The sequence below is a fragment of the Gobio gobio genome, assembly GCF_949357685.1.
Source record: "Gobio gobio genome assembly, chromosome: 3".
NCBI lineage: Eukaryota > Metazoa > Chordata > Actinopteri > Cypriniformes > Gobionidae > Gobio > Gobio gobio.
In genome coordinates, this window is record NC_137099.1 from 44,335,510 (window position 1) to 44,363,120 (window position 27,611).

Sequence of the window (27,611 nt, forward strand, 5' to 3'; positions counted from 1 at the left end):
AAATGAAAAACTTTTAATAGCTACTAGTCTAAGCAATTTATGCAACAGACCCAAGAAATGCCTTCTGATTCTAGACAACAGAAAATATGATACATGTCATAATTGTAGAAATGTGATTATTCATTTTTTTTAAAGGCAGTGAATTAATGGGGTCCGTATCCCAAGTGAAATTGGCTTGGAAAATTTGCGCCCACAAAATGATGGTGCCCTTGGGTTGACGACCATTATTAAATTGGTGGTTTTCTTTTTCCTTCATCACAAAATATACATGCTGATGTTGATATTCACGTTGTAATTCATAAGCTTTACAACTAAAAGTGAAAGGATGATACACTTTCCATAAAGTTTCGCATCCATTAGCACTCAGTCAATTGTTGGGTTTGTTGGCTTTTACTAATCTTAAATCCTTTTACTGGATCCACAACCACATTATCTTAAAAACCACAGTATTTCCGCTTACATTACAGTGGATGATGAGCATGTGCATGAGAATGAGAAAATGTTTGTGGGTTTTAATGATATGTAAATTGATTATGATATGATGATGATATTGATATGATTATTTTTTTTAATTATTAGAAAAAACAATCTTAAAAACAATAAAATGCTTTTAAAATGTAGATTATTTAATGAATCGACAAACGTGTACAATTAGTAATGTGTGCGCTAAACAACATTTCAAAATACTGTATAAAATAAATGTTGAGCTTGGATCAAAATCAAATATGTTTGATTTTAAGGTGAATACAAATGTAAAAAAAAATTTTTACATTTAAGTTATTTTTCTTGTGTTTCATTACTGTCATTCAATGCAAATACATATAGAGCAAGCTCAATAGATGTGTCAAAGATGCAGTTTCTGTTTGGAAAGCAGCATATCTCTGTACAAACAGATAAACATAGTGATCTGAACAAGTACAGGACAACATAAAATGAATACACACTAATTTAAAGGAATAGTTTACCCTTGTGTTTTTCCAAACCTGTATGAAATGCAGATTCTGATTCATGAAAGAAACATGTGAACTGGATCAACTGATTCATTGAAAAGATCCAGCTCAAAAGAATGATTTGTTCATAAATCAAATATAACTTCTTCTCTCCTGAATGAGCCAAACTTAGAGTGAATGTTAGGAAATGTTCCTCACACAAAACTTGTGTATAGCTCTGGCAAGACTTGGAATATAATGTCCTGGTTGTATGGGCTACCTTAATTATACCTTTATGGTGCCTTTGCATCTTTGAAAGCTCCAGTCCTCATTCAGGAAGAAAAAGTCATACAGGTTCGAAATTATATAAGGATCAGTAAATGACAGAATTGTCATTTTTTGGAGTGCTATTCCATTAAAGTCAACAATACCGAAGGTATATATACACAAGTGTTTTTGAATGCATGTACTATCAGGATTTCATCAGATCATGTACACTGAAATTAGTGTAAGAAAGGGTTTTCTTCCACTCGCCCCTGTCTGGCAGTGTTGTTCAATCTGAGCCGGACTCCTCAGAGCTTGGCGGTGTGCTGGCCACTTCCTCTTCATCATCAGACCCCTGTATAAAAAGAAGCAGAAAATCTATAAAAGGACAATAAAATCTATAAAATTATAGATTCAATAAAGTGGCAGGAATTATGGACGCTGTCACAATCTGTGTGTTTAGTTTCGTTTTCAAGGACTTTTAGTTTACATTCATCAGTTACCTGCTTGCTGTGTTTCCTTTGTTCCTAATTTCCCACCAGTTATCAGTTGTCATGGACACTCATCTAATCATCATACATGTTCATTATGTTGTCATTTTCACTATGTATTTTAGTTCCTCTCTGTGCTCCTTTCAGTTGTCCAGTTGCTGTTGCTACTCTTTGGATAGTCTCAGCCTCAGACGTCACGCCCACGGACCGTTGGCTGAACGTCGGATGCATATGGCACACTTATCTGTAAACACTTCAGGAGTTTCAAAGTCGTCACCTGATTGGTTGAATTCTACATGGTATCAGCGAGACGTGTGTGTTGCGTTCTTTACGGTCTGCCTGGAAACAACTCCCTCGTCAAAGAAGAACAATGTCGTGTATACAACTGTGACAATGAACTCTTACCAGGATCAACTAAACGCTGGATTATCAAAAGTATGTGAAGTTCGCGGCTCCATTGTTGCAGTAAACTTGATCAACGTTCTTGAATTAATAGTTTATAGATGCACGCTGGTCTGTTATTGCAGGGACATCGACTTTAAATTTTCACGCCCCTAAACATGATGCGGAACAAAACGAACTGTTAATGTCAGTCAAATGTCCTCTTGGGCGGTCCTTGACCAATGAAAGCTGCAAAAAAGAGTCCAGACCTTCTGCCGTCAGTCTGAAGGTCTGGCTACGCGAGACTACCCTTTTGATTACGTTGTTTTACTTTATTTAAGTCTGTAAGTTTTGCCTCTTTGTCGCCATCTCTGTTTGAACCCTGAAATTGCAGTTATTTGCGGAGTTATCTTTACGTGGGTTGTGCATCGGCACGGCTCCTCAGCGCAGAAGAATCTAATGTTTTGAGGTGTATGTGTGGGTTGTCTATCAACGCACCAGTTGTCAACGATGATTGTCGTTTTTAATTTTCTATATTACAAGCCTCCATCAAAATGACAAGTTTAATCACATTCCAGCTGCTGTAAGAAGAGGCCACAAACGATTCGCCACCTGCAGCATCCACACACACAATAAAGCCTACTAGCCCGGACTCCTTTATGCATACAGACGTGACGTAATGACACAAAGACGAACGGCGGAAACTCCTATTTCCCGCGGAAAGCTACCAGTATCACTCAAATTATAACACATTATTACAATGCCATAGCGCATTATTCGCGTCTAGCGTGACCTTTTCAACGTAATTGCGTTTTACGTGACGTCACGAGCGTGCATCAATGAACAGATCAAGGCGAGCATTTGTGCTTATAAAACTTAAACTTTATTTATTTTAAAAAAAAAGACCGATCGTTTCGCTAGATAAGACCCTTATTGATCGTCTGGTACCGTTTGATGTGGTTTAAAGCCCTTTTGAAGCTGTACTGAACCTCTCATTTGGACCTTGAACCGTATGGGGTCTATTGACTTCCATTTTATGGAGAAATATCCTGAAATCTTTTCATCAAAAATCTTAATTTCTTTTCGACTGAAGACAGAAAGACATGGATATATTGGATGACAAGGGGGTGAGTAAATTATAAGCAAAAGTTTATTTGAAAGTGAACTAATCCTTGAACTAAATAATTACTATATAATGTGTATCTGATATGAATAAAACACATAGTCAAATTATAACTGTCTGAAAGGATTGTTATTGCCGCTTCCATAGACATCAGTGTGTATTTTTTGCTGGTACTTGTGAGCATTTCAATGTCTGAAACCTAAAATAAACATTATGTGGTTAAAAACACTGAATAATTGTGATATGTGACAAACGCTGACCACGTCAGTCTCTGGCTCGGTGCCAGCCAAAGCGCAAAAGCACGTTTGAATTTAAGTGGCACCGAAATGAGGCACCGAAATCTGCGTTCTGATTCGGTCCGGTACATACCGGTTATATAGGTACCGGTGCCATATAGGTAACAGGTTTCGGTACCCAACCCTAATAATAAGGTACCTGAACTAATAATGAACAGTTGCATTTTTATTAACTAAAGTTGTATTGCTCATTGTTAGTGTGGGGAGGTGGACGAGCGAGAGACATGGAAGGAGCGAGCGAGATCGGTGTGTGTGATTGAGAATGAGCATCACCTGCAAGGCACACCGGTTTCGAGTCCTCTCATGAGGGAGCACGGAGGCATATAAGGACGAGCGACACGAGTGAAGGACGAGAGAGAACCAGGCCTGGATTTTAAGTTGTGTTTTGTTTACGTTTTGTTATGTGTGTGCGCGGCAGTCGTCCGTGAGGGGCTGCCGCTTTTACTTTCATTTTGTTTTAATTTATTTGTATTAAAAGTTGTTAAACGTTCGCCGGTTCCCAACTCCTTCTTCCCACACGACCTAACTCCGTTACAGTTAGTTAATGTTAGTGACTACATGAATCAACCTTAAACTGATGGAACCTTATTACAAAGTTTTACAATTAAATTAATCCGAGTAATACTGTTCTATTTTTTTTTTTTAATTCTTCTTGAGGTACATCTGGAAAGAATTCATTAGTTTAGTTCCTAAGAATTGGACAGAATTTTGCATTATGCTTTATTTTACAGTCAACAGTATGAATGTAAAAAGTCTGTTTGTAAGATTCGTTTTAGTTTGTAGATTTTGAACATCCTAGAGGACTGTTGGGGAGGTGCAAAAAAACAAACAACAAAACATAATCTTTGACATTTGGGCAATACTTTAATGTTGTTTGATAGCCTTGCTTCTCAGTATGTGATATACATAATATTGATGTTGTTTTAAAAATGTAAATTTTGAAAAAACAGTATTTTAGACCGTGATGGAAACGCAGTTCCGGATAATTTCGGTGGAAACGTGGCTCATGTAAAACACTGTTGCTGTGAATTCGTTACTGAGTGAAACTGTTCCCAATGCAGAAACAATTTTGTGAAATGTGTGTTAGTGTGTTACCTTGCGCTTCCGTCCTTTGCCTTTTTCTGACTCTGATGAGCTCTCTTCACTGGATATGAACTCTCGACTCTTAAAGCTGTCGTTGCCTGTTGCTCGCTCCTTCTCTTTTTCCCTCCCACCACCTGACTTCCTTTTCTTTTTTTCTTCATTCTTCCCTCCTTTCTTTTTGCTCTCCCTTCAGAAATAAAATATGAGAAAACAGTGAGACATTGTCAATTATTAATGTTGACGTCATAGTTTGGAACAACGTGATGGTGAGTAAATGACAGAATTGTCATTTTTGGCAATTTTGAATATTTTGACTACTTTTTTGAGCTGCCTGAGGATCCTCCACCACTCTCCTTGTACTCTCTCATCGCTCGCTCATAGTCTTTCTTAGCTTCCTCTGCTTTTCCTTCCCACTCCTGGTGGAAAGATCAAGACACAGGTATCAGTTTAAAGTGTACCAAGACAGTTAGACAAAGAAAACAATCTGAGGCTTTAACATTGTGGAAGGTCCATGTGCGAGTGTACGTCACCTCTTTCTTGTCTTTGCCAATTTGTTTCCACATTTCTCCAGCTTTTTTCGAGATCTCTGTGACAGAGATGCCTGGGTTCTCTGATTTAATGCGGTCTCTGCTAGAGTTCAGCCAGAGCATGTAGGCACTCATTGGTCTCTTAGGGGCATTGCTATCCTTTGCCTTTTTCTACACACAAAAACACATAAAGTAGCACTGAATTTGTAAGTACTTCTGCTTGTACTAAAAAAATAAATGCTAAGTAAATACAACCCCAAATCAGAAAAAGTTGGGACAGTATGGAAAACGCAAATAAATAAAAAAAGAAGTGATTTCTAAATTTACTTTGACTTGTATTTCATTGCAGACAATATGAACACAAAATATTTCATGTTTTGTCTGGTCAACTTCATGTCATTTGTAAATATGCATCCTTTCCTGTCATTCAGACCTGCAACACATTTCAAAAAAAGTTGGGACAGGAGCAATTTAGGGCTAGTAATGAGGTAAAATGGTTAAATAATGATGTGATTTGAAACAGGTGATGTCAACAGGTGATTGTAATTATGATTTGGTACAAAAGCAGCATCCAAGAAAGGTCTAATCCTTTAGGAGCAAAGATGGGCCGAGGATCGCCAGTTTGCCAACAAATACGTGAGAAATTATTTTGAAATGTTTAAAAACAATGTTCCTCAAAGAAAGATAGGAAGAGTTTTGGATATTTCACATTCAACAGTGCATAACATAATTAAAAGATTCAAGGAATCTGGAGGAATTTCAGTGCGTAAAGGACAAGGGCGCAAGCCTGAGCTGAACAACCGTGATCTCCGTTCCCTCAGGCGGCACTGCATCAAGAATCGTCATTCATCTATAAGCGATATCACCACATGGGCTCAGGACTACTTTGGCAAACCTTTGTCAAGTACCACAATACGTAGTTACATCCACAAATGCCAGTTAAAACTGTACTGTGCCAAAAGGAAGCCCTATGTTAACAGTGTCCAGAAGCGCCGTCGACTTCTCTGGGCTCGGAGGCATCTGGGATGGACCATCACACAGTGGAAACGTGTACTGTGGTCAGATGAATCAGTATTTCAGGTATTTTTTGGGAGGAATGGACGCCGTGTGCTCCGGACCAAAGAAGAAAAGGATCATCCAGACTGTTACCAGCAACAAGTCCAAAAGCCAGGGTCTCTCATGGTATGGGGTTGTGTCAGTGCCCTTGGCAAAGGTAACTTGCACTTCTGTGAAGGCACCATTAATGCTGAAAAGTACATATTTACAAGAGATTTTGGAGCATAATATGCTGCCTTCAAGAAGACATCTTTTCCAGGGACGTCCATGCATATTTCAACAAGACAATGCAAAACCACATTCTGCACACATTACAAAGTCCTGGCTGCGGAGGAAGAGGGTACGGGTACTTGACTGGCCTGCCTGCAGTCCCGACCTGTCTCCAATAGAGAATGTGTGGTGCATTTTGAAGCGCAAAATGCGACAACGAAGACCCCATACTGTTGCCCACCTTAAGACTTGTTTGCAGGAAGAATGGGACAAAATTACACCTGAAACACTTCATCACTTGGTGTCTTCAGTCCCTAAACGTCTTTTAAGTGTTGTGAAAAGGAATGGCAACATTACAAAGTGGTAAATGCTTTACTGTCCCAACTTTTTTTAAAATGTGTTGCAGGTCTAAATGACAGGAAAGGATGCATATTTACAAATGACATGAAGTTGACCAGACAAAACATGAAATATTTTGTGTTCATATTGTCTGCAATGAAATACAAGTCAAAGTAAATTTAGAAATCATTTCTTTTTTTTTCTTTTTTTTTGCGTTTTCCATACTGTCCCAACTTTTTCTGATTTGGGGTTGTAGTTTATAGAAACCCTAACGGTCACCCACAATTTATATAATTTCTCACCTCTTTCTTGCGTGGTTTTCTTTCTTTTACAATTTTAGCTTTCTTGGCCGGTTTCTTCTTCCGGTCTTCATCACTGTCCCCGCCATCAGCGCTGCTTTCACTGGCAGAAGCCTTACTGTCGTACCTGGCACACACACAAATATGACTTTATTAGTTATCAGATTTTTGGAAGAACGTGTAGGTTTGATTGCCGCTTCAACACTAGGGTGTTATGAGTGATTTTTAGTATCAAATGTCATTGATAGAATGTTCTGGGTGGTTTTATATGTGTTTTTTTTTTTGTGTTTGTTAATACTTATGGTTATGGTTTGTTCAAGTATGAACAATAGTAAAAGCGATTTTTTTCCTTAGAAAGCACCACTAATTTAAGCTGTTGCAAACAGATCAATGCAAATCCTCTTACTCCTCCGCAATATCGTCATCTTCTTCTCCAGGATTAAATGATTCATCTGAAAAAAAGAAAGAAAAAGAAATCAATTCAAATGTTGATTTTTCTCACACAAAACAATATTCTGGTCAGCCAAGCCAGTTTTAATTTATGACACCCAAATATAGTAGCACCTAGGTGTGGGTGATATAAACAAATTCTTATCACAATATGAGTCATTTTATTTCATGATAACAATATACAATGGCAATATAAGGGCTGCAGTATATATCACATGTGCATCTGCCACAGTCACATCGATGTGGATGTGCGATGTCAAGTGTAGCTATATAGGGATTGTAGTTGATCGCTTCCAGTTCGGAACGCATATGATTTGTGGATTAATTGCAAAATTTAATGGGTTCTGTCAGTTTAAACATCAAGTGCACACAGAGCCGCGCATACAGCACATGAGTGGCAAATTCTTTCTCTTCTTTTGAGCTTGAACAGACTTGTGTTGTAAACAATTGAGAAAGAAAATGGTGTATCATTATATTGGATCTATGATTTTGTCATAAAGTGACAGCAGCCTAATATATCCGCAGCTGTTTGTCACCACCAATGTTAATCAAACAACAAAAGAGAAAGAGAAAATCCCTTTTGTAGCTTTAACAAATATAAATTGTAGTAATTAATTATATTTAATTTATACAGTGAAGGCTATACATTGTTATTTTACATTTGATTATTCAATGTCTGTATCTGAAAACAGTTCGATTTACCTAAACATAAAGCACTACTTGTTTTATCTGTATCTTTGTTCTATTGTATTTATCTATGGTTGTAGTTTGCAATTATTTTCCATGCAGATACACTCTCCTACAAAATCACCACAATCATTATAGAATTATTAATTCTTTACAAATAGAGATATTCATCATCTTGTGAAACTGTTTTCATATCGCAAAAAAATGAAATATCGCAATGTTAGTTTTTTTCAGTATCGTGCATAAATAGCCTAAATAACATAAGTTAAAAGTCCTAAAGCTTACTCACCACTCTCGCCCTCTGAGTCATCACTGTCATTGGCCTCCTCACGGATCTTGCCCTCTTCTTTCATACGCTCCAGGTACGCATCATGCTGGTCGTCGTCTGAGTCACTGTACATGTTATCATTACCTTTCATACCCTGATAGAGTACAAATCAAAATTATACCAATGTAAAATTAACATCATGTCATTGCAAAATTTGTCTTTGTAACAAAGCGGACACAGGAAAGCCCTCTCCAAGCAAAGATTTCAAACCAATTCATGTTCCCTTCCTCACCGGCCTCTCTCTCTCTCACACACACACACACACACACACACACACACACACACACACACACACACACACACACACACACACACACACACACACACACACACACACACACACACACACACACACACACACACACACACACACACACACACACACACACACGTTCATATAAGCAATCAGTGTTAATTTATTCAAAAGCACGCCCTTGAGCAACGCTGTGTTCATAGCACACAGAATTGTCTAGAACACAAAATGTTTTCTTGTAAAGTAACCACAAAATTATATACAGATTTCAGACGAAATACTGTTGCAGTCTTATAATAAAAGTCTGAGTCATCTGAACACAGCGTTCACCTGGTCAAATCATAACCAGTGAGCCTTGCCACCTTTTGGTGGATGAGACATCTGCTTTAAGCCTTCAAAGATAAGAGAGAACACTTTTCACACACGGGTTGTGATTGAGACACGCAAACAAACACCATGCAAGCGAGTTATTGGAGCACCGACACCAGACCAAACCGCAGGGCAATACCACCAACCTTTTTCTACATGAACACAATACAGACATACAGCACAAACACAAAGAGTAGAATAAGTGTCCGTCCACTGTGTGAGGGGTCTATGGACATTTCTATGCAGATGAAAATAATTATTATGTGCTGCTTCATAGGACAGAAAAAGGACTGTAGGTGTACCTCTTTAAAGCCTCTGTTCTTGATGCTTAACTTCTTAGCATTGACGAAGTCAAAGAGTTTCCCATATTCCTCCCTGAAGAAGAAGGTAGAGATATATAACCCGTTCACACCAAGAATGATAACTATAACAATTACTATATTAGCATCCACAACAGCGAACGGTAACATTATTTTTCTAAGAGGACTGCAGTTATGTCGTCTGCCGCTTTAAATGTGCAGTAAGCAATTTTTGAGAAACACTGTTGAAAATTGAAATCAACACCCACACAAACAATTTTGTGAATATTTGCTAAATGTCTGCTCTCAGTGTGTACTGAAAAAAATTGTGTTTGTACATAGTCCTGGCTGAGTAAACTGGAGAAAGAAGTGGATCGGACCAATCAGACTGAGCACCACTCTTGCAGCCAATCAGCATTAGCAGTAGCTTTCCAGCACAGTGGAGTTACATAGAGAGCGGGAAGGCCTGAAAATGGACACCGTGGTCACTTTGTTTCTGCTCTTCTTGGTTTTGATATAAGAAACCAAGATATGCTGTTGTTGTAATATTTGCTATTAGGGATGTTAATGATTAATCGATGATCGATTAATTGTCGATAAAACATTTAATTGATAAAACCTATCGATCATCGATTAATCAGGGTCATGCGCGTGCGTGCTGCTCAACGTGAAATATGTAAATCAGACACGAGGAATAAAGCCTTGTTTATACTCGACGCGTCCGCAAAATAGACTGTAAAAAGGGTCTGCGCGAGGCAAAAATTACATCATCGCAGAGTGCCAAGCGGATGAGGCGCTATGATGCGAGCGCGCCGGAGCTCTGTTTTGGACCATTTTACAGCTAGAGTTATACCTTCATCTTGACTACAAGTTTGCATGTGCATTCACAGCCTTTTGCTTTGTGCAAATGTAAGTTGTAATATTGTGTTTATTTTCCGTGGGCCTTTCTATAGCTGATTTTTTAATCTCATATAGGATGCATCTGGTTAGGAATTAATGCAGCAGTGAAGCGTGCAGTGATCAGCGCATGCAGCTCCAACAGCAATGCACAACTTATAATGACTATGATTGGTACTGTCATGTTACACATCATTATGAAGAGAACAATATTGTAATACATCGTTGTGAATTTACTGGGTCTAGTTGGCGTTTTCAGCACGTTGTTTCAGGAAAAGCGCGCCCACACATTCTGAAGAGCATGCATCTGAGGTGGAGTTGGTGACATATTTGATTATTAAATAAGTAATTAAATTAAAAATTTCAATCACATCGATTCATTTTACAATCCTATAGCCCTTTATTTAGACTAAAAACCATTCTCATTGATTTGGTGAGGAATGGTGTCTTGAGCAGCGTTTGCACACCCTGTCATGCGGTCGGCTATAAGCCACTGCTGTAGGCGCATACTGCATTGTTAAGGATACCGATTAATCGATTAATTGATTGTTAATTTAAACAACGATCGATCATGGAAATTTGTGTAAATTGACATCCCTATTAACTATAGTAACGGAACAATCTGATGCGCCAGCTGTAAGTCATCGCATGTGTTGCATAGTGTGTTTGTTATTTTGGGGGTGGAGCAATGAGGGGAGGGAAGTGGTTTTTTGAGTGTCGATTTCAAATATCAACAGTTCCTCAGAAATTGTTTACTGCACCTTTAAATGCTCAATCTCTTTAAAGTTGGGAGGATTCTGACTGGCTAAGAATGTTTTTATCATTCATCAGCTGGAAATAATCATTCTTCTGTGTCATTATCATTATAGCCGTGGCGTGGACTTCCGTATTCATATAAAATAAAAGTGAAAATTAAAACTTTAAAGTTACAGTTAGTTATTGACGTTGATGTAAACGGGCCGGTACAGGATATTTTAATTGAAAAGTCATGTCAAATCACCTTTATATAGAGCTTTATACGGTCACACTTTAGATTAGGGTCCAATTTTCATTATTAACTGACTATTAACTATGACTTTTGCCTCAACAAACCCCTAATTACTGCTTATTAATTGTTAGTACAGTAAGTATTGGGTAGGATTAGGAATGTAAAATATGCTAATGCAGAATAGACCTTTCACACAATAACCGGAAATACGTAATCGTATTTCCTGTCAAGGGTCAACACATCAGAAAAACATACCCGGGCAAGAGAAAATGGATCAGAGAGTCTACACAACTTCGCTAACAGATTTGCCAAATATTACATTTGATGGAAATGAACAATTAGGACTATTTACATAAGTCTCAGATTACGTAGCTATGAAGAATCAGCGTTACATGACATGTCTTCCTTGGCCTGAATCAGTGTATCAAATCAGCGGTTCAGAGCTCCAAAGTCATGTGATTTCAGCAGTTTGACACGCGATCCGAATCATAATTCAACACACAGATTCGATACGCTCCGAAGCTTCATGAAGCAGTGTTTTGAAATCGGCCATCACTATGCAAGTCGTTATTTTAGTTTTTTTGGCGCACCAAAAATATTATCGTCACTTTATTATATTAATATTGAACCACTGTACTCACATGAACTGATTTAAATGTTTTTAGTACATTAATGGATCTTGAGAGAGGAAATGTCATTGCTGGCTATGCAGGTCTCACTGAGCCTTCGGATTTCAACAAAAATATCTTAATTTGTGTCCCGAAGATTAACAGAGGTCTCACGGGTGAGTAATAAATAACATTATTTTCATTTTTGGGTGAACTAACCCTTTAAACATCACGCAGTGTGCACAAACCTATTTTTTTTACATACAATATAATACTTTTTATAAAATTATAGATATTTGTATTTTAAAAGACAATCTATAATAATAATAATAATATATGTTTACAATTTTTTTTAGAGGAGGCATAGCACTGAATATGAATAAATGATAAAAATGAATAGACATGAAACTAAATATAATAAAAAATAATGTTGATTAACATCACGGTTATATAATTTAAAACAAAATATATTCACAATATGTATGGAGGCATTTTGCAAAAGTGAATTTACTTAATTTGACCATGTTAGAGTATACATTACACACACACACACATGGTGAAGTTCGACGGAAATGGATTCAGGCTAACGTTATCTGGCGGGATGAAGGACCAAACTTTCCTGCTTGTGTCCTACATCCCTTTCAGCGCAAAGCGGCATATGACTCACCTCTGTGGGGAAATATATATATAAATGACAGATATGGCTGCTTTTGGGAAAAACAAGAACAACCCCGTAAGGTACAATAACTCTTGCTCGTTGCTTGCGCCATTTGTTTACCTGTTGCCCTGACCGGGGAGGAAGAAGATTACCACAACGATTGCGTATTTCCGGTCACAAATACGGAAGTTGTGTGAAAGGTCTATAAGGCATTAATATGTGCTAATAAACAGCCAATATCATAGTAATATGCATGCTAATAAGCAACTAGTTAATAGTGACAACTGGACCCTAAACTAAAGTGTTATCCTTTATACAATACAGATTGTTTCAAAGCAGCTTTACAGTGATAACAGAACTGGAAATGCATCTTGGCTGTTGTTCAGCTGAAGTCAGTTCAGTGTTGAAAAAGTATCTTTAGTATGTTATATAGGGAACTTTTTTTCGTGAAAAAGTTTTTCTATATTATCTCATTGCGTATTAGATTTGAAGTGCAGTATGTTTGTTGTGTGTAGTGTTTTTATCGTTCTTCAGTGTCATTACCGTTATAGCGTTATATACAAAAAGAACGTACCAGAATTGTGAAAGAATATGTTAAAGGGATAGTTCACTCAAAAAATGACATCTCTGTCATAATTTACTCACTCTTATGTCAATCCAAACCTGTATGACTTTCTTTCTTCTGTGAAAATTGGAAGAAGATAAGTGTTTTGGACCCCACTGACTTTCAATGCATGGACAAAAACAGACAGTCAAACAGGTTTTGAACGACATGAGGATGAACTGTTTTGCAGCAACTGTTGTTTCAACCACACACATGTGATGTGATCAACTGATGCCTTGGTGTATTGATTGTCATAATATGCCTCCAAATGAAAATACTGTAATGTGCATTAAAGTAGCTTTGTTTTTTTCTCCTTAACATCTAATGTAGAAGGGGTCAGGTCACTAAAAGAGAGTTACTCATTTAAAATCACCACAAAGAGGCAGAGACTTTCTAGGCAGATTGAGGTTAAGTGCTCAAGGACATAATGGCAGGAAGTGCCTTAAAGAGGATATTGGACACTGGTCTTTTCATTACTGGTATGTTCTAGTTCCCACAAAGCTATGTTCAAGGCAATTGGACAAGAATAACATTGGTCTTATGGGTACCTCTCGATGCTGCTGAAGGTGTACTGATTGCCCTGCTTGGTCTCAATCTCGAAATCGAAGGAGCGGGTGGTTGTGGTACCACGGGCGAAGTTCACGCAGGCGATCTCTTCAAAGCGCAGGTGCACGGGGGGCTTGTGCACATAGATAAAACCTCTTTCCAAAGGATACAACAGCCCTGAAGTGGCCTTATATGAACATGTTATACATTGAGCTCCTGAGTGACTACAGAGAAGAAAGGGAGACATAATGACACTGGAAGTGAGCAGGGTTTATCTTTTTCCCACAAAAATACAGACTTCACAAAATTTATATTTATATTATGTTGTACTACATAATGTCAGAATATACACTAATGTTCAAAACCTTGGGGTCAGTAAGATTTATTTTGAAAGAAATTCATACTTTTATGCAGCAAGGACGCATTAAATTGACCAAAAGTGACAGTAAAGATTTATCATGTTACAAAAGATTTCAATTTAAATAGTTTTTAAATATAACTTTCTATTCATCAGCATGTTAGAATGATTTCTGAAGGATCATTTGACACTGAACATTGGCGTAATGGCTGCCAAAAAATTTCAGATTTGCGTCACAGGAATAAATTAAGTTTTAAAATATATTAAAATAGAAATTGGATGTTTTTTAAATTGAAATATTTCACAATATTGCTGTTTTTACTGTATTTTGATCAAATTACTGTAAAAAAATAAAAAAAATAATAATAAATCAGGAAGATGTGGTTCAATGGCAATATTTCAGGCACTAAGGATGGCCTTTTTGGTGTATATTTCATTATATTTAAGCATTTTCTATATTCTTTAATGTTTAAAAACATAATATTGTAACTCAATTTGTAAAAGAAGCTATACATTGTTTTGTTAGATAAAATAAAATTGTCAACATAAATTATGATAACTGATTTATCTATAAAATAATGTTAATTACATGTTTTTTTTTAAATAAAATATATTATTTTCTCTTACCATCGTTTATTGTCGTATTTTTAGTGTATTACTTATATATTTTGTATATGTGTTTTACCCTTGGAAATTTCCAGGCACTGTGATCTTCCTGTTGACCAGGGCCTTCATGACTCTGCTGACCATCTCATAGAGAGAGCCAGACATATTTTTATTAAGTTTCCCGTCAAAACGTCTCTCCACCTCATCCCTGCAGTACATAACAGAGAGAAATTATACTGTGAGTGGATCAGCAAACGACAGCAGAATGTTCATTTCAGAGTTTTCATGAACAATTGCTCCGAGGTTAAAGTCCCTGTAATAAGAGCACTGTAAGTTGCCTGGGATAAAGCATCTACTAAATGAAATAGTGTCATTGACCTTGTTAAAATTGAAAGTTCAGGAAGATTCATTTTTTTCTGACAAAACACTTCACAGAATAAAGCTAAACATTCATTTCTCTTTGGTATCTTTTAGTCTTGGCAGAAAATGTAAAACAGTTTATTTCTGACCCCAATCACATCCTTCACCGGTTTCATCCTTCACTCATTCTCTGTCTCTCTTGCTCTCACTCACTCATTCATGTTGAGAGTGAGGCTGATGTCCTCTTCCTTGGAGAATAGAAGAATGAGAAAATGGTAGCGGGTTTGCCCCTGTTTAATGGGCGGGTCCAGACTGATCTGAAACAGAAGGGAGGTTGCAACTATTAACAAATAACGTAATCAATCAGACACGCAACAAAAATAGTGAAAGTAACGTGAAGCCAAGTATGGTGTCCCATACTCTGAATTTGTGCTCTGCCTTTCACCCATCCAAGTGCACACACAAAGCAGTGAGTATTAAACACAACATTTCCTGCCAGTACCAAGACTCAAACCTTACAAGTCCGTCTCTCTAACCAGTAGGCCACAACTGCCCGTTGTGGAAAATAGATCAATTGAATAGACAAAGCCCTCTAATACTAGCCCTAAAGATGAATCAAATACTATTTTACAGACTATGATGCTCCACTCACCACAAAGAACATCTGCCGCTGGTCTTTATGAGGCAACAGGAAAAGGCGGAGCACTGTGGTGTATGGTATCTTGTAGTCAAACGTCTTACCATGCAGATGGAGGAATGTCGGATAAATACGGATATCGTACCTAGAGAGGAAAAAAAAGTGCTGCTACTTCACACTTTTTTTATTTTAAAGTGAAAACAGAAAGATTGTGAGATAAATATCTGTGTGTGTGGGTGTATGTACCTGCCCCTAGGTGTAAGGCACTGCAACTCTCTGAAGATACACACAGCATCTCCAGTAGCCTGGATGACATCTGCCTTGGACAGAACATTCTGAGCAAATGCCTAAAACAGCAGAGAGGAGTACTTTGAACTTTTTTATATTTCCGTTTAAGAGTGCTTTAAGGATGTAAATGTTATACTTTAGGGCAGGGGTTTTTAGACTGGGGTCTGGGGACCCCCAGGGGGTTGCAAGGAAGTGATAGAGGGTCTGTGGAAAAGTTGATAGAAAAACCCATGTAAAAATAAATGCATAATAACAGAAACAAATCAAACAAAAACAAAAATAATAAAATGATTAAAATAAATAATATTTAAATAAATCTCTCTGGCACCCTTCTGTCTCTAGAGACAATGGAGTCCGCACCTGAGTATTTATTTAATTGTGGGGCAGCAGCGCCGGCTGTGGCTGAACAAGCCGATGCGGGAGCTGCAGCTCCTGCCGCACTTGCTTCAAGTACTATTCTAAATAATACATCTATAATACATTATTTATAAAGTATAATTAAAAATAATATATCTAACAGTACCGTAATATGAATACGATTTTTCGAATCATTATGGTCACAACTTAGGTAAGGTAAATATCACCTTGCATGTGGATGATCATATATTTGGGGGTCTGTCGTGGCATCTAAAAGATTGAAACCCTTTCTTTAGGAGCATGTTATGATTGTTGCTTGGTAAACTACGCCATCTCCTGGTCAGTTTTAGGTAGGGGTAGACACACACATCTTTTTATTATACAAGATTTACTATCTTTATGGGGACCCTCCATAGACGTAATGGTTTTTATACTGTACAAACTGTATCTTCTATCCCCTTACATTAACCCAAACCATAAACCTACCCATCACACAAAATATTCAGCATTTTTACATTATAAAAAAAAACTCATTCTGTATGATTTATAAGCTTGTTTCCTCATGGAGACCTCAATTTAGGTCCCCACAGTGACACGAGTCCCCATGAGTCAGTGTGCATTCAGGTTAAAGTTCCCACCAGGATATAAAAACACACGCACGCACGCACGCACGCACACACACACACACACACACACACACACACACACACACACACACACACACACACACACACACACACACACTCACACACACACTTACCTCCACAGGGTCTGAACCCTCGTCTCCTGTGGAGGGTGGGACATAGAAGCGCACCTCCATGAGGGATACCTCTGTGTCATCATTCTGATGAAACTCCACAGTGACCTCATTCTTTCCTGTTGCACACTGGGATACACTGGAGAGTGGAATCTCAAATGCAGGACTGTCATTCACCTCAAATGAAAGCAATGGCCCTGAAAAGCCACAGAAGTGCAAAAAGCTTAACACCTAGATATGGCAGTGAAAAAGTATTTCCAAGCTAAGTGTATTAAAAATGCAAAGCTGGAACATGCAATTAGTTAAATCATTAAAAGTTTTCCATTATTTTGTATTATTTTGTGGGTCAACTGATATACACTATTTTGTCAAAACTTTTGGGATGCCTGCCTTTACTTTAATGAGATCCAAATCTTAATCCATAGGGTTTAATATGGAGTTGGCCCACCATTTGCAGCTATAACAGATTCAACTCTTCTGGGAAGGCTTTCTACAAGGAGCGCATTTGTGAGGTCAGGCCCTGATGTTGGACGAGAAGGCCTGACTCACAGTCTCCACTATAATTCATCCCAAAGGTGTTCTATTGGGTTGAGGTCAGGACTCTGTGCAGGCCAGTCAAGTTCCTCCACACCAAACTCGCTCATCCATGTCTTTATGGACATTGCTTTGTGCACTGGTGCGCAGTCATGTTGGAACAGGAAGAGGCCATCCCCAAACTGTTCCCACAAAGATGGGAGCATGACATTTTCCAAAATGTCTTGGCATGCTGAAGCATTAACAGTTCCTTTCACTGGAACTAAGGGGCCAAGCCCAACACTTGAAAACAGTACCGTCGTAAGGGCTGTGCCAAGCGTGCGACCGCACAGGGCCTCGCGTAAAAGAAAAGTAATGACTTGATGATATAAAGCCAATAGTTAGTTCATTGTCCTTCAAAATAGTTAATAGTTTAAAAACAAAATGTGTATCGTGATTATTTTACTTTATTATTCTGCTTGTTAAAAATGTATTATGCAGTTACTTTCAATAGCCTATTTCTCTGTGCGTGTGACAGTGATTCATGCGCATACATGTCAGTCAGCGCGGCATCGCACATCCGGCTTGTAGAGCTTTATCACAGTCCATTCAAATTCTGATTTTGGCCGCTCCTGAAATGGGTCAAACCATAGATATTACCTAAGAAGTTCAAGTAAATACGCTAGAAATGCGCGCTCATTCAAGGATATGCATTTATTGCATGGGCGGAGAAAGCACGGACCCCTCATTTCATCTGACAATACGCACAAAAGGTTTTTTATTTAACACTATTAAAGTTACATAAGCGTAGCCTAACTATTACTCACCTTTCGGAGCATCAGTGAGAGCAATGGCACTGCAGAACGAGTAAAGCGTACTCTATCTCTAGACGTTTTAAATGTTTTTAAATTGAAAACTGCAAAAAGTAACAAACTTGTCAGACATCCATTTAGCGCATGTTCACAGAGGAAATACTGAAAAACAGCGCTGGTCCTCTCAATACTGTCAGTTTATTTTACTGAGAAATGGCTTCTGATGATTCAGTGAGAGAGCAGTCCAAACTCATTCAAGTGGATTCAAGCCGTTTTGCAAACGCGTTTGACCCATTCATAATTTAGAAAATAATTTTAGCGTCAAAATGTGCCCAGTTCAGTTACACAGTTTAGCTTCTTGAACCTAATGCTGTTAAACTGAATATACAATTTTTTTTCTTAAATATCCACATAAACAATTATTCAAAATACAATTTTTCGTCACTATAGCAACAGTTGACCCCCATTAATATACCCCCGGGCCGCACACATCACGTTCGCACAGGGCCTCGCACCCCCCTTGCGACGGGCCTGCTTGAAAAACAACACCATAATCCCCCCTCCACCAAACTTTACACTTGGCACAATGCAGTCAGGCAAGTACCGTTCTCCTGGCAACCACCAAACCCAGACTCGTACATCGGATTGCCAGACAGAGAAGTGTGATTGGTCACTCCAGAGAACACGTCTCCACTGCTCTTAGAGTCCAGTGGCGGTGTGCTTTACACCACTGCATCCGACGCTTTGCATTGCACTTGGTGAGGTAAGGCTTGGATGCAGCTGCTCGGCCATGGAAACCCATTCCATGAAGCTCTCAACGCACTGGTCTTGAGCTAATCTGAAGGCCACACAAAGTTTGGAGGTCTGTAGCTATTGACTCATGTGTGACCCCCCTCTGAGATTTTACGTGGCCTACCACTTCGTGGCTGTTTTTCCCAATTGCTTCCACTTTGTTATAATATCACTTACAGTTGGTCGTGGAATATTTAGTAGTGAGGAAATTTCAAGAATGGACTTATTGCAAAGGTGGCAACCTATCACAGTACCACACTTGAATTCACTGAGCTCCTGAGAGTGACCCATTCTTTCACAAATGTTTGTAGAAGCGTCTGCATGCCCAGGTGTTTGATTTTATACACCTGTGGCCATGGAAGTGATTGGAACACCTGAATTCAATGATTTGGAAGGGGTGACCCAAAACTTTTGCCAATATAGAGTAGATTTTTTGGTAAATTATATCACAGAATTGTATTTAAAGACTGTAAACCACACATGTAAACCGACTGCTGTAATGAGATTTATATTTATTTTACATAATATTTACTAAATTAGAAATAAATACTTTGGAAATGAATTAATATGAAAACAAATAAAAAATAAAAAAAGATTTATACTTAGCTAGTGCATGATTCTGAAATCCTATTATATTTTTCACAAATAAAGTAAAATTGTAAAAAAAAAAATAAAAATAAGGAAGTAAACACTGTAACCACAGTCATTTGGTAAGTCTTTGTGCACTGGTAATCATATTTTCTCAGGTAGCACTTATTTGACAAAGTACACAGTGAACATGACAGTGAATAGATGAATATTGTACAGCATATTTTGGATCAAGTATGTAAAGTTGGAATATGAGAACATATCATAGTTTTTGCCTATTTTAGTAATAACACATTACTAACACTATAATACTTTTATGTACCATTATGTTTTATGTACCATTTACTTTCTTTAATAGTTCTAATAATCTAATAGACAGAACTGTTAAACAAAAAAAGTAAACTAATGAAAGTCCTGCTTCCGACACTTAGTCATTAAGGAAAACTTATCGGCCTATGTTGATAATTAAAACATGTCAAATATCTGCCTTTATATCATATACTATACTAATTCTTTCTATTATTTATTAAACAGTGTCAAAGGTCCTTCTTCTAATACTGTACCATTTATCTGACAGACCATAGAAACTTCACTCTTAAAAATAAAGGTTTCTTATTGGCATCTATGGTTAATGAAAGTTTTTTCCCCCCGAGCATGGCCCTGTATGACGTCATAAAGAGTGAAACTCCTTTTATGAGCACTTATCATTTAGTTTTTAGACCACGAAATCAACAATGTCACTAAAGAAGTGTGTTTTTGATTGTGACCTAGTTCAGCTTCCCAAATAACCCAGTGATAAGAAAACAGTGGATGCAGTTTGTTTTCCGGAGCAGCAACAGAGTTCTGCAAGTGTGTTTGTTTGTTCCCTGTCACGAGTCGAAACCGCAGGCGGTGAGTGAAACTGCATCTAATGTCTGTGTTTTGTTGGCGCGTAAGTGCATATAATGTCAACAACATGAACGTATAGTGAATTGAAAGTTATCCAGAGTTAATGCCATGATGTATTGTGTGTGTGTGTCATTGGTGTGTGTGTGCTCGTTACTCTTTAGCTCCACCGACTGCACGCCTCCACGAGCTTGGCTGTTTTCGGAAAGAATCGGTACAGCGTATCTGTCTTTAATAAATATGATAAAACCAAACGACTCTTCTGAGATATGAAGGATGCAATACTACTCTATAGGTACTCAAGATTAACATGAGACTTGCTGAAACTGTCTGTGTTATGTACCCTATAAGAACTGTTCACTGAAAGGTTATTTTGGGAACCAAAAATGGTTCTTCTATGGCATCACTACCCCTATTTGGAACCATTATTTTTAAAGGGGTACTTCAGTGCTGGGAAGATGAATGTGTCATGTTAAACTGGGTCATTTATGTAGTAGAAATGTGAAATTATTTTAGAAGTTGGTGCCTTCTAGACTGATGTATTTTTTGTCTCATGTGGATGAAAGACAACAACTCCCAGAATGCACTTGCTTCGCTGCCCAACGAGGCCACTCCCAAAGTCACGGCCACTGATTAAAACTTGCCCACCATTACACCGCCTGCACCGTCGTTTTGTTTTTCATAGTAATACAATAATTTCGTTCAGTTAGAGAATAAACACTACAATTAAAAACTGAACGTGTCTTTTTAATAACGTGTGAGTGAGCTGAATGAAAGTCACGGCACAGACGCAGCAGGAGTCAGATTTCATTCATCACGAGCAAAGACCGTAAAAAAAAAAATATGGACGACGCGACTTCATTGACTTCCACTGACCAGAGTTGAAGCTTTCGGAGGCCGCACACGGAGCTGACATCTTGGGACCGAGTCTGCGCAGTAGAGAGCAGGAAGTAGAGGCGCGATTATCAAAAGCCCGCCCACACTCTCACAGATGCATAACAATTCATTATGTTGGTGTGAAATAAACAGTTATGGAAATGTAGAAATTAAAGCTAAAGCTCCAATCTCCTCACAAAAATCCAGAAAAAAGTCTGTTAGTGCCTCAGTGACAACTTCACTCAGAGAAGCCGTCAATCTCAGCTGTCAATCATGACGTCACACCCCCCGTTTTTATTGTATCAAATAACTCACTAAAACTAAAAACTGCCTAAAATGACAGAAACCATCTTTAGGAAACAATTATTTGAAGTGTAATTGAATTGTTTAGCGTGTCTCGCGTCCATTCTAATACATGGAGGGGTGGAGTTTATGAGCTATACTGGGACCAACCACCGGGGGGCGATCGAGGCGCGGAGGCTTCAGTTTCTGAGAGGAGCACTACAGGCTTGATCACAAGTGAAGAGCTGAGCAGAGCTGAGGTAAGCACGGCAGTCAGTCACAGCGCATGTCCTGTCTGGCACGTTTTCAGATCGCATATGGAAGCTTAACTTTCATAAGGATTAATTGAAAAGTTGAAACACTTTGCTCCTTTTACTGGCTGTAGTCTTTAGCCTCTGGCCAAAAAAATCCTCAAATGACGCAAAATGACGATATTTGCATCATCTGAGGATTTTTTCCAGAAATAAAATGCATAATTTTCTCGTCTCAGGGGGATATGAGGGGGGAAAGTACCAAAATTTGAATATATTAGCGGGTTTCTACTGATACAAAGCTTAATGCTAAATCGCTGAAGTAACCCTTTAAGAGTGTTGAACTAAGGTCCATAAAAGATGCTATACAGTACATATCTCAGAAATAGTGTTGCATCAGGAGTGCACTGACCATTAAATTTAGCAGTGCCCCAATTCCAGCCCTTCACACACATATCTTTCTCCATCAGCTCCACTTTGTAGTTGGCTTTGAAGTACTCTGAGATCTTCTCATGGTCCTGTACATAAAGAGATGGATGGAAATGTAAAGCATGGAACGAAAGGGTGGAGCAAATGTATCTATTTTGATTGATTGAATTTTGTATCTCTGACTCACAGTGTCTTTGAAGCCATCATATTTGTAGATGTGGCCAGTGTTGGTGCACAGTTTGATGCCCTGACCCAGACAGACTCTCCTCCACTGGGCCTGAGTGACCTCGGCGACCGGAATGCTGTCCACCTTCCCAGTCTTACTGTTTTTAAACACCACTGTCTGCTTACTGAAGCGCAGACGGCCATCATTCTACAGAGAGAGGTCAGTCAGTCGTTTTTGTTCAGTGTTTTCTAGAAGAACTTCTCAGATTAGACACCAGACTGTTGCAGCCGCTACTCACCCAGGTGCCCTTGACCTCCTGATAAATTTCATTGAATTCCAGAGTGTCACTCATGTCAGCCACTCCAGCTTAGACAGAGTGAAACTGTGACGTTCAAAAGCTGCGACAGCAGGGGTAAAATCATAAATACACATCATACAGTATTCATATAGCTTCTTTATTTGTACACTGCATGTGGCATTATGAATTAGCCAACATTTCGAGAGTGTTATCAATAAAGGAAAGCTCCTAAATGACACTGTGCGGCACACTTTTATTGCAGGTGATTTGGATGTAAACATTTAGCTTTGTGCTGTAAAATAAAACTTTGAGAATCTAATTATTTTGCAGATGCACTGTAAATGTTTTTCTAACAATAGACAAAAAATTTGAGCTAGCAACGCTACCATATTCGGCCATCCAATAGTGGCTAGTGTTTTTTTTCTGTTTTGAGACGAACGAGCTATTTTACATTTACAGTAAATTTCTAACAGTGCTAGTTTATTTCGAACAATTTTATTGCACAGAAAATGAAACATGTGAGATATTTGAATCAGTATTACTGTTATTCGGCGAGAGGATCAAGGCCGAGTCCTGTGTGCGTAGATGTGCGGAGCGCCGCAGAGCTTATTACGTTCGTCATGACGCCATCACGCTCTGTGCCTGACCCCGCCCTTCCTATCGAATGTCAGTCTGTTTTGTAAACGACAGAACCACAAAGCGAAAGTTAAAAGGATTTGATGAAGACTGCTGTCAACATTCGCAAATAGTTTATCATCTGAAGACATTCTAGGAGCATTCAGGTATGCCGTGAATATATAAGGGGATGCACGTACAGTTTTGAAGAAGCTTTATACTCGAGATGGAAGCATTGTTCGGTCTATGCATTTATAAACGTCGCCTTTAATGCAATTCATTCTGAATTGAAAATGGAAATGCTACACAAAATGCATTGTTTATACTTTGTTATAATACATACATTAGTTTTTGGTTTAATGGTCGAGACAAGAGCATCTGATCTTATTAATAAAATTAATAAAACCCGAGTGTTGTTTACAAAACAAGACTACTTATTGAATTAGCATGCTGAAATACATTTACTAATTTCAATTATCTTGCTCAATGAGCACTGTGCTCCCCAATGAAGTGTATGACTTGATTATGAAAATAAAAAAGATTATTTTTTAATTTTTTCATTCAGCTTTCACAAAAACATACAATGGCATTTATTAAACAGAACATGGGGGATACAAACAACAGATCTTACATTGTAGAAGGTAAAATATTACATTCTACAACTCCCTTTTTTCAGCATGAGAGATGTTTTTAATGAGTCATAAAATATTTTAAGATCTTTACAGAAAAACCATAAAGGAGGGTGTAATAGAAATTACTTTAGCTTTAGCCTATGTATATGAAACTTCCCAAAAATAATTATTAATTTTAAAGTGCTATCAATTGTCTTGGAGTCAGCATTACAGTACAAGAAGAGGATCATAGCCTCATCTAATTTGATTGTTTTGCAGAATGTAAAAATTAAAAGATGATCTAACATGAACGTTCAATGAACAGTTTTTGTAATTAACTAACGTTAACAAAGATTAATATACTGTAACAAATGTATTTCTCAATGTAATAAATGGACCTTACAGTAAAATGTTACCAATTTCATTTTAGATATGACACCTAAGCGTGGCCTCATCACCGACACCTTTAAGGTTGTAAAGAAAGCAAAAAGAGGGGGCAAAAGAAACAAGTCGCCTTCCCCGCCAAAAGCAGGTAGGACAGTTTGTTTCTCTGTGTGTATGTGCATATTTAAATGAAAGCAGAAATCTGTAATATGTCATTGTGTTTCTAAACTGTGCAAATTATGCATGTAAATGCACCAGTGATTGTGTAACAGCATTTCTAATATGTTATTACTGATCAGAGCCTGAGCCCCCACAGTTGAGTGAAAGAGAAAAAGATCTACAAGAACTGAAGAAGTTTGATCAAGACTGGCGGTTCGGACCATGCACAGGTACATCATCAGTTTAATTATCTTTGTGCCGCTTTGCATAATGCTGTTTATGTCTGTATTTTTCATGTGGCTTCTGTAGCAATGTAATATAGAACTTTGAAAACTATCACTTTGAGATATCACACATTCCATTGTCGCAAGCGTGTGTGTTTACTTTAAAAAAAGCAACAACTGGGTAATAACTAGGTACAAGCCCTAAACCTAAACCTACTGCTAAACCTAATCTTAACCCATGTAGTTACCTTATAGGGCAAGATGACCCCCGCTTCTGGAATTTTTTAGATGGCACAAAATCTCATCTCAGCTCTTTTGATGAATGGCTGCGCTATTTAATTTTTAAAAAATTTAATCTGAATATCAACATTTGTGAGATTACGTCAGCCAAAACAGTTTTGGAGGTTAACTGATCTAATTTTGGTTCTCTGGAAAACAGTGATCTATGACATTGTTTTATATTAAAGTTTTTTGTGTCTATTTGTTAATGAGGGATTTGTGGACGCATCAATGTTTTTGGATTTGTGGAGTACAAGTTTTTACAAGTACAAGGTTTTATTTGGTAGTAAAAAGATAAAATTACACCCTTCGGGTAAGAGTTGAATTGGCAGAATTGGCACAGGAGGCACAGGAGGCCCAGAGTTGCATGCTGTTAGTGTTATAGTGATATTATTTCTAGTTACACTTTTTTGTGTCCTTGTTACATTGTAATTACATAATTAATCACTAATTAATAACAAATTAACTACATGAACTTACTATATAATTAGGGTTACGGATTGGTTAAGGGTTAGTTGCATGTAACCATGCATAATTGACTAATATTACTATGTACAATGTGTAACAGGGACACTGTAAAATAAAGTGTTACCTTATTTCTAAATGTTATTAGTTTATATAATCCATAAATTAGATGTACATCTTTGCTTTTAGTGAAATCATTCAATTTGATTTCACAATGTTTCTATTATGACACATCAGTTAAAATATGTAAATATTCATATGCCTGTATATATAAGTCATAATTTTACCTGTAAGATGAATCTCTTTTACTGGGATTCTGCTTTGTCTGTCATCGCTTTTTCAATAATACTTTATAATAAACATTTTAAATATAATAGTTGTTACATAAATGACACTTTAAAGATATATAATTACTAATAATAATTATATCAAAAGTAATCTATACATTCTGTAAAAGTTTATCCGGGCAGGGGGCAACTTACCCAAGCAGGTGCCATCTTTTAAGTCCCCCACTTTTAATATTTTACATTTTGTGCTATATAAATTAGCAAATGTTTTTTATTTATTTCCTTTAATAACACATTGGCTGATGCATCCTCATCCTGCACACTAAACCTATATCTAAATACAGTTTAAAAGTAAATTCACATTGTTCTCATGGGGGGCATCTTTCCCCATCTTACCCTATTACTTAGTACTTTCTTGGGTAAATACACTGTATGTACATTGAAAGTGCACATGCTGTAAAATAAAGTGTGTGTGTGTGTGTGTGTGTGTGTGTGTGTGTGTGTGTGTGTGTGTGTGTGTGTGTGTGTGTGTGTGTGTGTGTGTGTGTGTGTGTGTGTGACCCTCTGTGTATGTGCGTGTGTGTGTGTTAGGGATCAGTCGACTGCAGAGATGGGAGAGGGCAGCACTGCATGGGCTGAATCCCCCACAGGAGATTAAAGACATTGTTCTGAAAGAGAACACTGACCCAGAGTACACACAGAGGTATTACTAATACGTGCTCACATATTCTCTCTCTTCCTTTTACACATGCAGATAGAAACCACACAAACCAAAGCCATAAAGGCACTATAACGCCCACTTTTTTTCTCTGTTTCAGTCTCTGGCGTGACTATCCCCTCTGATAGGGTAACTGATAGAAACAAGACAGAAAGGGAAGAAAAGAAGAAAATACTTTTATAGTGTTTGATATGTTCTACTATGTTTGCTTTGCTGTTTATCACACTACATTTTATTAAACATTTTTCTATGTAAAATCATTGTTGATTCTCAGGCATTTATTAAATAATCGTGATTTACAATGCACATATCCATAAACTTATCAGACCCTCATATCCTTATATCCAATTTTTTTCCATTGAATCAATTTTATTAGTATATTCACAAATTATGTATCATCTGACAACATTGTAGAAGGATTCAGGTGTGCAGTGTAGTTCAAAGGTATGCAAGGGGATCCATATACATATACAATTTACAGAAGCTTATACTAGTTGGATGCATCCTTTATCGATCAGTTTTCAATTGAAAATGGGCAAATGCATTGTTTATACTTTATTATAATACATACATGTACTTGTTTGTGTAATGCTTGGAGAGCATCTTTTATGGATGAAGATCTCACTGTGATGTGAGCTGCAATATTTCCTATTTAACAACTTAAAAAACTACATTATTTGAATTCAGGGACGTTTCCTCTGAGGAGACAAGGGAGGCAGTGTCTCCTCAAAAAAACTATGGGAAAATAATCGATTTTATTCAAACAAAACAATGCAAATATTACAAAATGTGACATCAATAAAGTCCAACAACAACAACACCAGCAGGTAAAGTTACAGCGGGAGTCTGCATCTCTTGTGCCTCATTGACTTAAAAATTTGCAAAAATCTAACCTTTCATTGAAGTTAAAAAAATTATAGTGGGAGGGG

General features: G+C 37.6%; 2 protein-coding genes across 3 annotated transcripts; one reads left to right on the forward strand and one right to left on the reverse strand.

The window, feature by feature from the left end:
* On the reverse strand, positions 1-23,590 carry ssrp1b (structure specific recognition protein 1b). The gene is made up of 18 exons (XM_079811421.1): positions 23,483-23,590; positions 22,941-23,040; positions 22,664-22,849; positions 22,460-22,565; positions 17,052-17,245; positions 15,893-15,993; positions 15,662-15,791; positions 15,223-15,326; positions 14,729-14,857; positions 13,688-13,909; positions 9,388-9,460; positions 8,425-8,557; positions 7,405-7,450; positions 7,002-7,125; positions 5,098-5,265; positions 4,886-4,983; positions 4,580-4,754; positions 1-1,548 (listed from the first exon to the last, which is right to left on the reverse strand). The coding sequence occupies exons 2-18, from the start codon at positions 22,992-22,994 to the stop codon at positions 1,483-1,485; spliced, it is 2,109 nt and encodes a 702-aa protein (XP_079667547.1). The 5' UTR covers positions 22,995-23,040; positions 23,483-23,590; the 3' UTR covers positions 1-1,482.
* pold4 (DNA polymerase delta 4, accessory subunit) lies at positions 23,581-26,942 on the forward strand. Of its 2 annotated transcripts, XM_079811422.1 has the most exons (6): positions 23,581-23,722; positions 24,121-24,196; positions 24,597-24,698; positions 24,850-24,939; positions 26,556-26,667; positions 26,783-26,942. In XM_079811422.1, the coding sequence occupies exons 2-6, from the start codon at positions 24,139-24,141 to the stop codon at positions 26,805-26,807; spliced, it is 387 nt and encodes a 128-aa protein (XP_079667548.1). In that variant the 5' UTR covers positions 23,581-23,722; positions 24,121-24,138; the 3' UTR covers positions 26,808-26,942. The 2 variants fall into 2 exon arrangements, with proteins under 2 accessions (XP_079667548.1, XP_079667549.1); XM_079811423.1 differs by lacking the exon at positions 24,121-24,196 and having other exon boundaries at positions 23,588-23,722.
* The last annotated feature ends 669 nt before the right edge of the window (positions 26,943-27,611 follow it).